Consider the following 13,062-nt stretch of genomic DNA (forward strand, 5'->3'; position numbering starts at 1 on the left):
CAATGGAAGTCACATGGTTTGACACAACATTTGTGTTGTGGGAGAGGGGCAGTCGAAACACAGCCGAAAGCCATACAACAGCTTGTAGTCAGAGGCGTCTGGGAGAAATGCGAGGCCTGTGCATTTTTTGAATTAATTAATTAATTAATACATACTTTTGCCTTCACTTTCCTATTTGTTATAAATATTAAGTATCACATTTGCTTGATTGCCTGCAGACAGTTTGTGATCGATCAAAATTCAAAATTCAATTAGAAAATTGTGAAATCATGACACTGACTGACTGGACTGACAGAGAGACTGAAAGATAGAGTGAGAGAGAGAGAGAGAGAGAGGTCGTCGGTCCATGCGTGACTAATTATTTGAAATAAAACCTTTTTTGTCCACACAGTCCTACATGACATGACGGCATACCTTTTCACTTCACTCGAGTGGCAAGTCGTTTTGTTTGTGAGCGGGAGCGGTTGTGCACTCAACTAGCCTGGCTACATGTGTTCAACTTGTTTTTGTTTCGTTTCCATTGTGTGTATAATTCGACTGCGTTGCACGGTCGCGCGGCCGATCTACAAGCTCGCAACGCATTGTGAGCTTGTGGATCTGCTCCAAACCGACCGCAGCTTAAATAGGTGAAAAATCAACTGCGACGGAACGGTCTGCGATGCGATTATTGTTCCTTAAAAAAAAAAAAACACTGCCTAGAGCGAGGCCTCGCATGTGCGAGGCCCTGTGCGGCCGCACCACTCGCACTACCTTAAAAGCGGCCCTGCTTGTAGTCCAAAATGTTGTATCAAACCATGTGACTTCCATTGGAAATGCATTGGGGCGGCCATGACACTGAGTGGTCATTCGGCGTGTGTCTCCAAGGGTGTCATGTATATTTATGGAATGCTCTGCACATATGTAGGTGGAGAGCAATGCAGATATGTAAATGGCAATGGGAACTGGGGCAACGTATCCCTCTAAGATCTACAAGTTCAATGGGAACTGGGGCAACGTATCCCTCTAAGATCTACAAGTTCAATGGGAACTGGGGCAACGTATCCCTCTAAGATCTACAAGTTCAATGGGAACTGGGGCAACGTATCCCTCTAAGATCTACAAGTTCAATGGGAACTGGGGCAACGTATCCCTCTAAGATCTACAAGTTCAATGGGAACTGGGGCAACGTATCCCTCTAAGATCTACAAGTTCAATGGGAACTGGGGCAACGTATCCCTCTAAGATCTACAAGTTCAATGGGAACTGGGGCAACGTATCCCTCTAAGATCTACAAGTTCAATGGGAACTGGGGCAACGTATCCCTCTAAGATCTACAAGTTCAATGGGAACTGGGGCAACGTATCCCTCTAAGATCTACAAGTTCAACACGTCCAACATGGCCTGGTCTGTAGTCGACACCAAAGGTTCAGTCCAGAGACCTTGTCCTGGACGGAGCTTAAGCCCAAGTGGAAACGCCGGTCTGGGAGATATGGGATGTGCTGTTGCATGCTGGGAGATCATGTCCACAGAGGAGGACATGATAGATCTATCCATATATGGTTCTACCACATCTATCTGATATCAGCACTAGGTCGGCTTGGGCCAAATATATGGTTCTACCACATCTATCTGATATCAGCACTAGGTCGGCTTGGGCCAAATATAGGGATTGTCATACTAAACATGTCATATGTCATATAGCCAAACGTCCTAGTCAGAGTCTTCGTTACAGCCACCCCAGATTTTACGTTGAAATCTATACCGTATCCAGAAGACTCGAACAATTTTCCTTTCTTTCGGCTAAGTTCGAACAGGCCAGGCCTGATAGTTATCCAGCAAGGGAAACCCTCGAAGATGTTAATCTCTCTCCATTAGTCTGCTGACGATCTGTGTATGCTCACAATCCAAACTATTTGGCGATAAATGCTCCCTCAATATTATTGACTTGGTTTGGCTGTGCTGCAGGAGATACCTCGGAAGATACAGCCACCCCGTGCAAAACTTGAAGATCTCTCATGATTCTGATACGCAACTCTTCAGGTTGACCCTTCAATCTGACCTGCTTGGCAACTGTGTGTAACAAAATGGTTCGCCCCGAACCATCATCCAGAACTGCATATACTTTGCCACAATTGAAAATTAGAACTTTGCACACCTTTAACATGACATTTCTCCCTTTGGGCGGTGGATAGCCCACATACAAGGACTCTCCAAGGTCAAGGTCCTGCTATAGTCAAGATTGTAAAAGCTGGCTGCGGTAATTCCTCTTGCAAATCCTGTCCCGTCTCGATCTTAGGTGTCCTAGGGTTCCACTTCGGGATTGTGAAGAAGACACGGCCGAGTTTCACCTGGACAAGCTGTGCATCTTAGGAGGGGCGGTGGTGTGCTTATTTTGCATACATAAACAAGTGAATTTATGTGATTGATTTGCTCGTCTAAATACGACGTACATTTTCCCTTCATTGTCATTAAATGGCATTTTATGTTTGTGTTGCCCCAAATTTACGTCACATTTGACGGATATTTGACCTAATTTCTCCTTTCATTGTCAATGGCAAATATGAGACGTGTTGATATAGGATCACCGCGGCGGGAGTCTGCATGTTTAACCAGCGACACTGTGGCGGGCGTCTGCATGTTTAACCAGCGACACCGTGGCGGGCGTCTGCATGTTTAACCAGCGACACCGTGGCGGGCGTCTGCATGTTTAACCAGCGACACTGTGGCGGGCGTCTGCATGTTTAACCAGCGACACCGTGGCGGGCGTCTGCATGTTTAACCAGAGACACCGTGGCGGGCGTCTGCATGTTTAACCAGCGACACCGTGGCGGGCGTCTGCATGTTTAACCAGCGACACCGTGGCGGGCGTCTGCATGTTTAACCAGCGACACTGTGGCGGGCGTCTGCATGTTTAACCAGCGTCACCGTGGCGGGCGTCTGCATGTTTAACCAGCGACACTGTGGCAGGCGTCTGCATGTTTAACCAGCGTCACCGTGGCGGGCGTCTGCATGTTTAACCAGCGACACTGTGGCAGGCGTCTGCATGTTTAACCAGCGACACCGTGGCGGGCGTCTGCATGTTTAACCAGCGACACTGGCGGGCGTCTGCATGTTTAACCAGCGACACCGTGGCGGGCGTCTGCATGTTTAACCAGCGACACCGTGGCGGGCGTCTGCATGTTTAACCAGCGACACCGTGGCTGGCGTCTGCATGTTTAACCAGCGACACTGCGGCGGGCGTCTGCATGTTTAACCAGCGACACTGTGGCGGGCGTCTGCATGTTTAACCAGAGACACCGTGGCGGGCGTCTGCATGTTTAACCAGCGACACCGTGGCGGGCGTCTGCATGTTTAACCAGCGACACCGCGGCGGGCGTCTGCATGTTTAACCAGCGACACCGCGGCGGGCGTCTGCATGTTTAACCAGCGACACCGTGGCGGGCGTCTGCATGTTTAACCAGCGACACTGTGGCGGGCGTCTGCATGTTTAACCAGCGACACCGTGGCGGGCGTCTGCATGTTTAACCAGCGACACTGTGGCGGGCGTCTGCATGTTTAACCAGCGACACCGTGGCGGGCGTCTGCATGTTTAACCAGCGACACCGTGGCGGGCGTCTGCATGTTTAACCAGCGACACCGTGGCGGGCGTCTGCATGTTTAACCAGCGACACTGTGGCGGGCGTCTGCATGTTTAACCAGCGACACTGTGGCGGGCGTCTGCATGTTTAACCAGCGACACCGTGCCACAGACTGTAGAGTCTATCAGATCTAGAGAGTATCCATATTCACTTGGAGCTCATAAAAATCTTTGGAGGAAAAAAGTTGAACATTTACGACACAAATCTGGTCCCTGGCAGGCTGGTACAACATGCCAGGGACAACATGGGTCCTCGACAATGACAATGTTTGAGAAACTCAGGTTTAGGGCAAGAGCAGGGAGTAAAATAAGTAAGAAAAAGAGACAGTGACTTTGTATTTTGTGCATGACAGCACACCAGTTTTACTTACATTCCATGGGGGGGGGGGGGGGGGGGGGGACACACCAGGAGGGGGGGCAACGGGGTACAGAGATGAGGGGGCAGAAGTCGGTATCGTGCTTCAACCATTATGCAACGATAGACTTCCGACACACTGCCCCTACCGACAGACATACACACACGCACGCACGCACACGACGCACGCACACACACATACACACACGGGGGGGACAACATCACATTTACAATCACACACACGCTACATTTAGTCACAACGGAAATAAAATAAAATACCAAAAAAAAATAAAAAAACTTCCAGGCCCTTACATGGTAATGTGGACCACCGTGTCTCAACGTTTCTGTTTCCAGGGACCCCCAACAGGGACCCCCAACGACCAGGGGTCCGAAGCGGATTCCAGAGAGGGTACAGTGGGGGGGGGTATCTCTGGGACCCCCAAAAATAACAGTAATATCCGCAGTGTTCATTAAACTCCGAGGAGGCATGGAACCAAATGGACCATTTGTTACACTCTCAAGTTACAGAGCTGTGTAAGGGTCCATTTGGTTCCATTACAGACCTGAGTAAGGGTCCATTTGGTTCCATTACAGACCTGTGTAAGGGTCCATTTGGTTCCATTACAGACCCGTTTAGGGTCCATTTGGAGACCGGGCCGTTGAGAGACAGTGGTGCAGATAAAATACTTCACTTGTGGGTGTTGATTCAAAGCAGTGGTTCCTCTGGCTGCATCCCAGCCGTCCACACACACACGCACGCACGCACGCACGCACGCACGCACGGGGGTCCAAATCTAACCATCAGGGTTATCTACCGTTAAACGACTACTTGACCCCCCAACAAAAATATAAAATAAATCATTTTTCTCCTGTAAATTGCTCTCCCCGTGAAGCAATGGAATTCCTGGAGAATGTTTTGCTTTTAATCTCATCCCTTAATGAAGAACACAAAAAAAAAAACTATGAGATTAAGTTGATGTATTTGAAGAAAAACGGAACTGAAGTGAACCATAACTACAAGAAAGAAGAACTCAAGCCAACCGGCATAGATCCCATAGCTGGGAAGAAAGCCTTCTTCTCGCAACAGGCAAGGCACATTTTTGGGTTGTTTTTTTATGGAGTTGATGTCGAGGGTTGCTCCCCAACACCCCGCAGCTCACAGCTGGTTGCTCCCCAACACCCCGCAGCTCACAGCTGGTTGCTCCCCAACACCCCGCAGCTCACAGCTGGTTGCTCCCCAACACCCCGCAGCTCACAGCTGGTTGCTCCCCAACACCCCGCAGCTCACAGCTGGTTGCTCCCCAACACCCCGCAGCTCACAGACAGAAGGCTCGTTTGCACAGTGGACTAATCCCCAACAACAAACCGTTACACGCACACAGGACAACTGGCACGGCGCAGGAGAAACTAAAATGTTTGCAAGCAAACATTTCGATCAGTGGCGACCTTGAGCGAAACTCCGCTTCCATTTGGTTCCATTTTGTACAGTACTCTCAAACCCCGGTACACACCCGTACGGGGCCATTTGGAACCCACTCAAGGACACTTTGGGAGCCACTGGTGTGAGTGTTTCCAGTGAACCAACATGCACACTAGCAGCACCCTGACTCCAGAATGGACCAGAGCCTTCATCAGCATCATTAACACAGACTCTGTTTGACCAGAATGGAACAAAGCCTTCATTAGCATCATTAACACCGACTCTGTTTGACCAGAATGGAACAGAGCCTTCATTAGCATCATTAACACCGACTCTGTTTGACCAGAATGGAACAGAGCCTTCATTAGCATCATTAACACCGACTCTGTTTGACCAGAATGGACCAGAGCCTTCATTAGCATCATTAACACTGACTCTGGTTGACCAGAACGGAACAGAGCCTTCATTAGCGTCATTAACACTGACTCTGGTTGACCAGAATGGAACAGAGCCTTCATTAGTATCATTAACACTGACTCTGGTTGACCAGAATGGAACAGAGCCTTCATTAGCATCATTAACACCGACTCTGTTTGGCCAGAATGGAACAGAGCCTTCATTAGCATCATTAACACTGACTCTGTTTGACCAGAATGGAACAGAGCCTTCATTAGCATCATTAACACTGAGTCTGTTTGACCAGAATGGAACAGAGCCTTCATTAGCATCATTAACACTGACTCTGTTTGACCAGAATGGAACAGAGCCTTCATTAGCATAATTAACACCGCCTTCATCAGTATCATCGGCATTCGGCGACAACGAGCCACTCTGGTAGAGTTTGAGTAAACTGCAGCTGACAGCCAGCCACTGGGCCGGGCCGTGGTCAGCCAGCCACTGGGCCGTGCCGTGGTCATAATATGCACTCAGTGGGCAGTGGTTTCCTCCTCTGAGGAAGCTCGCCACTGACAGAAACGGCTTCCAAAAACATTCGTCTTCTGTGCCGCGCAAGTCAGGCAGTGCGCAGCGCGTAATCCTTGGTTGTTGTGGGCAGTGGACACACACAGCCTTGTCTTATGTTGACATTTCGTTTTGCGTACGCACCTTCTTTAAGACTTTTGATCTAGGTGCGCAGTCTATTTTATTTTTTCTTACTAACGGTGGACAAACACCGCTTCGTCTTCGTCTTCTCGGGGACACGTTCACATTCATCTCGGGGAAAAAAGGCAAATCTGCAAAGCTTTCGTTTAACCCATTCTGGGCAGGAACCCCTTTTGGTGTTAGCATTATGTTATGCTTTAGCTATTGAAGAATAGCAGATCTACAAGCTCATAGCGCGCCACCGAGTGGCGCGCTACGAGCTTGTAGGTCTGCTATTTTTTTAAAACCGAAGAACCACTGACATAGAAACATAGCTTTTTCAGAAAACTGTCAGGATGTAGAAGACATTTTTAGAATCTGATCTCAAAATGGGTTAATAGCTAGATACAAAACTGTACATCTTATGGTGTTGAGCAAAGGGACTGTCAGTGTTGGTTCCCTGAAAGGGTCAAAATGGACCCTTATACAGATCTGTAACTCTGACAGTGAACGAATGGGGTCCATTTGGTTCCGTTGGTTTTCAATACTTCATAAGTTGCCGTGCTGCAATTTGCGGGTAGCCTGCGATGCTACCCTGAACGCCGCGCCCCATTTCACATGTTTTGATTATTCTTCCAGGAATGCGATCAAGATAAATAATGCCCATGGTTTCAAAGCTTCAAGGGGGCTAGGAAGAGATGGAAACAACCTCATGTTGGGGGGCCAAGTACTCCTGTTTGGGCTACAACATAATGCTTCAAGGGGGCGAGGGAGAGAGGGAAACAACCTCATGTTGGGGGGCCAAGTACTCCTGTTTGGGCTACAACATAATGCTTCAAGGGGGCGAGGGAGAGAGGGAAACAGCCTCATGTTGGGGGGCCAAGTACTCCTGTTTGGGCTACAACATGATGCTTCAAGGGGGCGAGGGAGAGAGGGAAACAACCTCATGTTGGGGGGCCAAGTACTCCTGTTTGGGCTACAACATGAAGCTTCAAGGGGGCGAGGGAGAGAGGGAAACAACCTCATGTTGGGGGGCCAAGTACTCCTGTTTGGGCTACAACATAATGCTTCAAGGGGGCGAGGGAGAGAGGGAAACAACCTCCTGTTGGGGGGCCAAGTACTCCTGTTTGGGCTACAACATAAAGCTTCAAGGGGGCGAGGGAGAGAGGGAAACAACCTCATGTTGGGGGGCCAAGTACTCCTGTTTGGGCTACAACATAAAACACCCCCAGAGCAAAGCAAGTCTCTCTAAACGAGGAAATTAAAAGAAACAAACAAAACAAAACAAAACTAACAACGAGCTCTAGCCATGAAGATAAACGAAGAAAAAGAAAAAGCTTCCACGTTCATCGTTTCGTTCTACTTTTTACTCGACTAGGATGCAGCCGCATTTAACGCAAAGCAATACAAATAAAAAATAATAATAAATAATGTATACAATTAAACAACATCAAAGAAAACATCCTTTTTTTTCTCTTTAACAATCTTGCTTAACTGTGAACATTGCGATTAAACATCTTAATATATGAAACAGTGTTGGCTTTAGAAAGCCTACGGCCGCCCCTCCCCCCCTTAAACATCTTAATATATGAAACAGTGTTGGCTTTAGAAAGCCTACGGCCGCCCCGCCCCCCTCCTAAAACAAAGCGAGCTGTAGACTTCCAAAGTGATTTATACTAAAGTTTTGCGCACCGGACATCGCAGAGGTACGGAGACCTGGAGTGACCATCGAGAGGGAACCGGACATCGCAGAGGTACCCCTGGAGACCTGGAGTGACCATCGAGAGGGAACCGGACATCGCAGAGGTACCCCTGGAGGCCTGGAGTGACCATCGGGAGAGATCCGGACATCACAGAGGTACCCCTGGAGACCTGGAGTGACCATCGAGAGGGAACCGGACATCGCAGAGGTACCCCTGGAGGCCTGGAGTGGCCATCGAGGGAGAGAAGGTTTTTGGGATGCTAATTCGAGATCGCAAATTAGTAACTTGTGGTCTTCGAAATACTATCTGTGATCGTGATCTGGAATTAGCAATTCGAAACGAGTTATTAGTTCGAGATCGGGAGATAAATTAGTAATTCGAGAGCACGAAATAGTATTTTGAGTCCACAAGTTACCATTTCGAGATATCGAATTGGCATAAAAAAAAAAGATTTTTTTTTTTATATATATATATATATATATATATATATATATATATATATATATATATATATATATATCCACTCCAGGGCTCCGTACAGATGTTATATATATATAAAGATATATATATATATATATATATATATCTATATCGATGGCCACTCCAGGGCTCCGTACAGATGTTACAAGCTCGTCGATACCATTGCCATTTCCGGCGCGCAAACCAAGTGTAAAAGTCGGTCTTCTTTAAACATCCAGAACACAGTGCGAGTTTTCTCTAGTGCTTTCTTGTCGAGACGACCCGTCGTGGTGTGTTTGTGTTTGTGCGTTCTTCCTAAACGGTGCCGTCCAGAGTCTGTGCCAAGGTGCTTGAGTTAGCCTGTTTGAGGAGCGACTCCGTATCCATTTCCTGCTGCTTGCCGCACCTGCAGAGAAAAAACAACAACGCCGTTCATTAACATCAACACATTTTGGGCGTGTATGTTATGCATTATGTGGTGCGTGTCTTAGCTATTGAAAAATAGCAGATCTACAAGCTCATAGAGCGCCACCGAGTGGCGCGCTACGAGCTTGTAGGTCTGCTATTTTTGAAAAAACGAAGAACGACTGACATAGAAACATAGCTTTTTCAGAAAACTGTCAGGATGTAGAAGACATTTTTAGAATCTGATCTCAGGTCAAAATGGGTTAAGTCGACTGCAGGGCTGTCGCGATTACAAACATTTAAGTTGACGACTGATTGTCCTGCAAAAAATAATTGCGATTATTGACGACTCGATTGTGTTTTTGGCACTAGACTACCCATTGGAACATGTGAATAAAACATATTTCCGTTTGTCTTTTATTTTTCGTTTGTCTTTCGGTTTTGTTTTTTAGGCTACCTAATCTTCACAGGGCAGTTATGATAAATAACATGAATAAACTTTAGTAGGGACTGGGGACGTAATGTGGTTGTCTTTACCCAGAGACAGCCCTACTAGGGACGTAATGTGGTTGTCTTTAACCAGAGACTGACAGCCCTACTAGGGACGTAATGTGGTTGTCTTTACCCAGAGACAGCCCTACTAGGGACGTAATGTGGTTGTCTTTACCCAGAGACCGACAGCCCTACTAGGGACGTAATGTGGTTGTCTTTACCCAGAGACTGACAGCCCTACTAGGGACGTAATGTGGTTGTCTTTACCCAGAGACTGACAGCCCTACTAGGGACGTAATGTAGTTGTCTTTACCCAGAGACTGACAGCCCTACTAGGGACGTAATGCGGTCGTCTTTACCCAGAGACTGACAGCCCTACTAGGGACGTAATGTGGTTGTCTTTACCCAGAGACTGACAGCCCTACTAGGGACGTAATGTGGTTGTCTTTACCCAGAGACTGACAGCCCTACTAGGGACGTAATGCGGTTGTCTTTACCCAGAGACAGCCCTACTAGGGACGTAATGTGGTTGTCTTTACCCAGAGACTGACAGCCCTACTAGGGACATAATGTGGTTGTCTTTAACCAGAGACTGACAGCCCTACTAGGGACGTAATGTGGTTGTCTTTACCCAGAGATAGACAGCCCTAGTAGGACATAATGTGGTTGTCTTTACCCAGAGACAGCCCTACTAGGGACGTAATGTGGTTGTCTTTACCCAGAGACTGACAGCCCTACTAGGGACGTAATGTGGTTGTCTTTACCCAGAGATAGACAGCCCTACTAGGGACGTAATGTGGTTGTCTTTACCCAGAGACTGACAGCCCTACTAGGGACGTAATGTGGTTGTCTTTACCCAGAGACTGACAGCCCTACTAGGGACGTAATGTGGTTGTCTTTACCCAGAGACAGACAGCCCTGCTAGGGACGTAATGTGGTTGTCTTTACCCAGAGACTGACAGATCTACTAGGGACGTAATGTGGTTGTCTTTACCCAGAGATAGACAGCCCTACTAGGGACGTAATGTGGTTGTCTTTACCCAGAGATAGACAGCCCTACTAGGGACGTAATGTGGTTGTCTTTACCCAGAGACTGGCAGATCTACTAGGGACGTAATGTGCTTGTCTTTACCCAGAGATAGACAGCCCTACTAGGGACGTAATGGGGTTGTCTTTACCCAGAGACTGACAGCCCTACTAGGGATGTAATGTGGTTGTCTTTACCCAGAGACTGACAGCCCTACTAGGGACGTAATGCGGTTGTCTTTACCCAGAGACTGACAGCCCTACTAGGGACGTAATGTGGTTGTCTTTAACCAGAGACTGACAGCCCTACTAGGGACGTAATGTGGTTGTCTTTACCCAGAGATAGACAGCCCTACTAGGGACATAATGCGGTTGTCTTTACCCAGAGACTGAGCTACTAGGGACATAATGTGGTTGTCTTTAACCAGAGACTGACAGCCCTACTAGGGACGTAATGTGGTTGTCTTTACCCAGAGATAGACAGCCCTACTAGGGACATAATGTGGTTGTCTTTAACCAGAGACTGACAGCCCTACTAGGGACGTAATGTGGTTGTCTTTACCCAGAGATAGACAGCCCTACTAGGGACATAATGCGGTTGTCTTTACCCAGAGACTGACAGCCCTACTAGGGACATAATGTGGTTGTCTTTAACCAGAGACTGACAGCCCTACTAGGGACGTAATGTGGTTGTCTTTACCCAGAGATAGACAGCCCTACTAGGGACATAATGTGGTTGTCTTTACCCAGAGACTGACAGCCCTACTAGGGACGTAATGTGGTTGTCTTTACCCAGAGATAGACAGCCCTAGTAGGACATAATGTGGTTGTCTTTACCCAGAGACTGACAGCCCTACTAGGGACGTAATGTGGTTGTCTTTACCCAGAGACTGACAGCCCTACTAGGGACGTAATGTGGTTGTCTTTACCCAGAGATTGGTCCGTTTCCTGTCCTGTCGTTGGGCTGCTGCTGGTCCAGCTCTGACAGTAACTTCAGAATATTCAACGCAGCCTGTTGGTTAGAAGGAACAACAACATTACATTACATTACATTTAGGGATGTCGGGGGTTAACCGGCTAGCCGGTTAGCCGACCGTTAAGAAATATCCGAGTATGCTTATCAGCTTTACGGTTCATTTGCATAATAATAAATGCGTGTTCTGATCTTAAATCCCTTTTATTTTAGATCGTTTTTAGTAATAGTACAACATAAACATTACAGAGACTGTACAATACTTTAAAACAGTTGTCATGTTGCACACATGCCTAAAATTGCTATTATTTGCGCCGGCCAGCTTGTCACACTCCAGGCTGCATGAACAGCAGCGCTCGGGCGCTGTTTTCTGTCCCCGCAATGTCCCAAAGTTTTCTGTTGTACTTCAATGGGCGCGTTCGGAAATACCACACCGGAGCGCACTCGCCTATTAGTTTGCATTGCGCAGTGGGCTCAGTGCGCTATTTCCGAACGCGCCCACAGGCTAGTTGGCTACAACGGTAGCTTTGCGGTAGTCAAAACTTAAGCCAAGCGAGTGACAGCGAGACGAGATTAACACAACATGTCGACCGTATCAATGCAGAGACCTACTTGGCATTATTAAATCCATTATTAGAACGTTTACAGCCATCGCCGCTTCCTCCTCCTCCTCCTCCCCACACGTTAGCCATGTGCCATCGATGTTTGAGGGTTTTCTCGTCAGCGAAAAGTCAACAAACAGAACACGGTGACATGCATGCTGATCTTCCTTAATAATAAAAAAAGGCTTAGCCCATATTGCGTCCAGTGGCTTTATAGGTATAGGCTGCTCAGATCTGGACTGGACTTATTTATGTTTTGGACTAGAACCGGCGGACCTCTGTACTGTAGACGCGCAGATGCAAGCATGCAGATGCGATGCGTTGTTTATTGATGATTAAGCCTACAACAATTTATTTATATTGTTAAATGTTGCTTTTTTGTTTGTCTTTTAAAAAGGAACATAAATAAATGTATACCATTCATCTACCAACTTTAATTATGTAGCCTATACATGCATATTACATTTGGGGTAGCCTATTAAAAAAAAATAAAAAAAACCCGTTAATTAACCGGATAATGCCATCGGCTACCCGGCTGGCAAATTAACCGTTACCGACATCCCTAATTACATTACATTACATTACATTACATTACATTACATTACATTACACAGCCTGTTGGTTAGAAGGAACAACAACATTACATTACACAGCCTGTTTAGAAGGGTGCAGTACTTAGTTTAGACTAGTCATTGGAAGGAACATTACACCCTATTGGTTAGACACTTGTGTCGGAGACAGACTCACCGTATGGTGACAGACTCACCGTATGGTGACAGACTCACCGTATGGTGACAGACTCGCCGTATGGTGACAGACTCACCGTATGGTGACAGACTCACCGTATGGTGACAGACTCACCGTATGGTGACAGACTCACCGTATGGAGACAGACTCACCGTATGGTGACAGACTCACCGTATGGTGACAG

General features: G+C 47.3%; 1 protein-coding gene across 2 annotated transcripts in view; it reads right to left on the reverse strand.

Annotated features, from left to right (window-relative positions):
* Window positions 1-7,820: 7,820 nt before the first annotated feature.
* stau1 (staufen double-stranded RNA binding protein 1) overlaps window positions 7,821-13,062 on the reverse strand; it is a 57,554-nt gene continuing 52,312 nt past the window's right edge. The window contains exons 15-17 of one of the 2 annotated variants that reach the window (XR_013788574.1): window positions 11,486-11,568; window positions 8,240-9,039; window positions 7,821-8,187 (exon numbers count right to left, since the gene is read on the reverse strand). Coding sequence is in view for 1 of the 2 variants with exons in the window: in XM_079490371.1 (XP_079346497.1) it covers window positions 8,949-9,039; window positions 11,486-11,568 (174 nt within the window). In the remaining variant the exon portion in view is untranslated. Of the gene's footprint in view, window positions 9,040-11,485; window positions 11,569-13,062 lie in introns of both variants that reach the window. The other variant, XM_079490371.1, reaches the window with a different exon arrangement.

This window comes from Electrona antarctica (assembly GCF_951216825.1).
Source record: "Electrona antarctica genome assembly, chromosome: 21".
Lineage (NCBI taxonomy): Eukaryota > Metazoa > Chordata > Actinopteri > Myctophiformes > Myctophidae > Electrona > Electrona antarctica.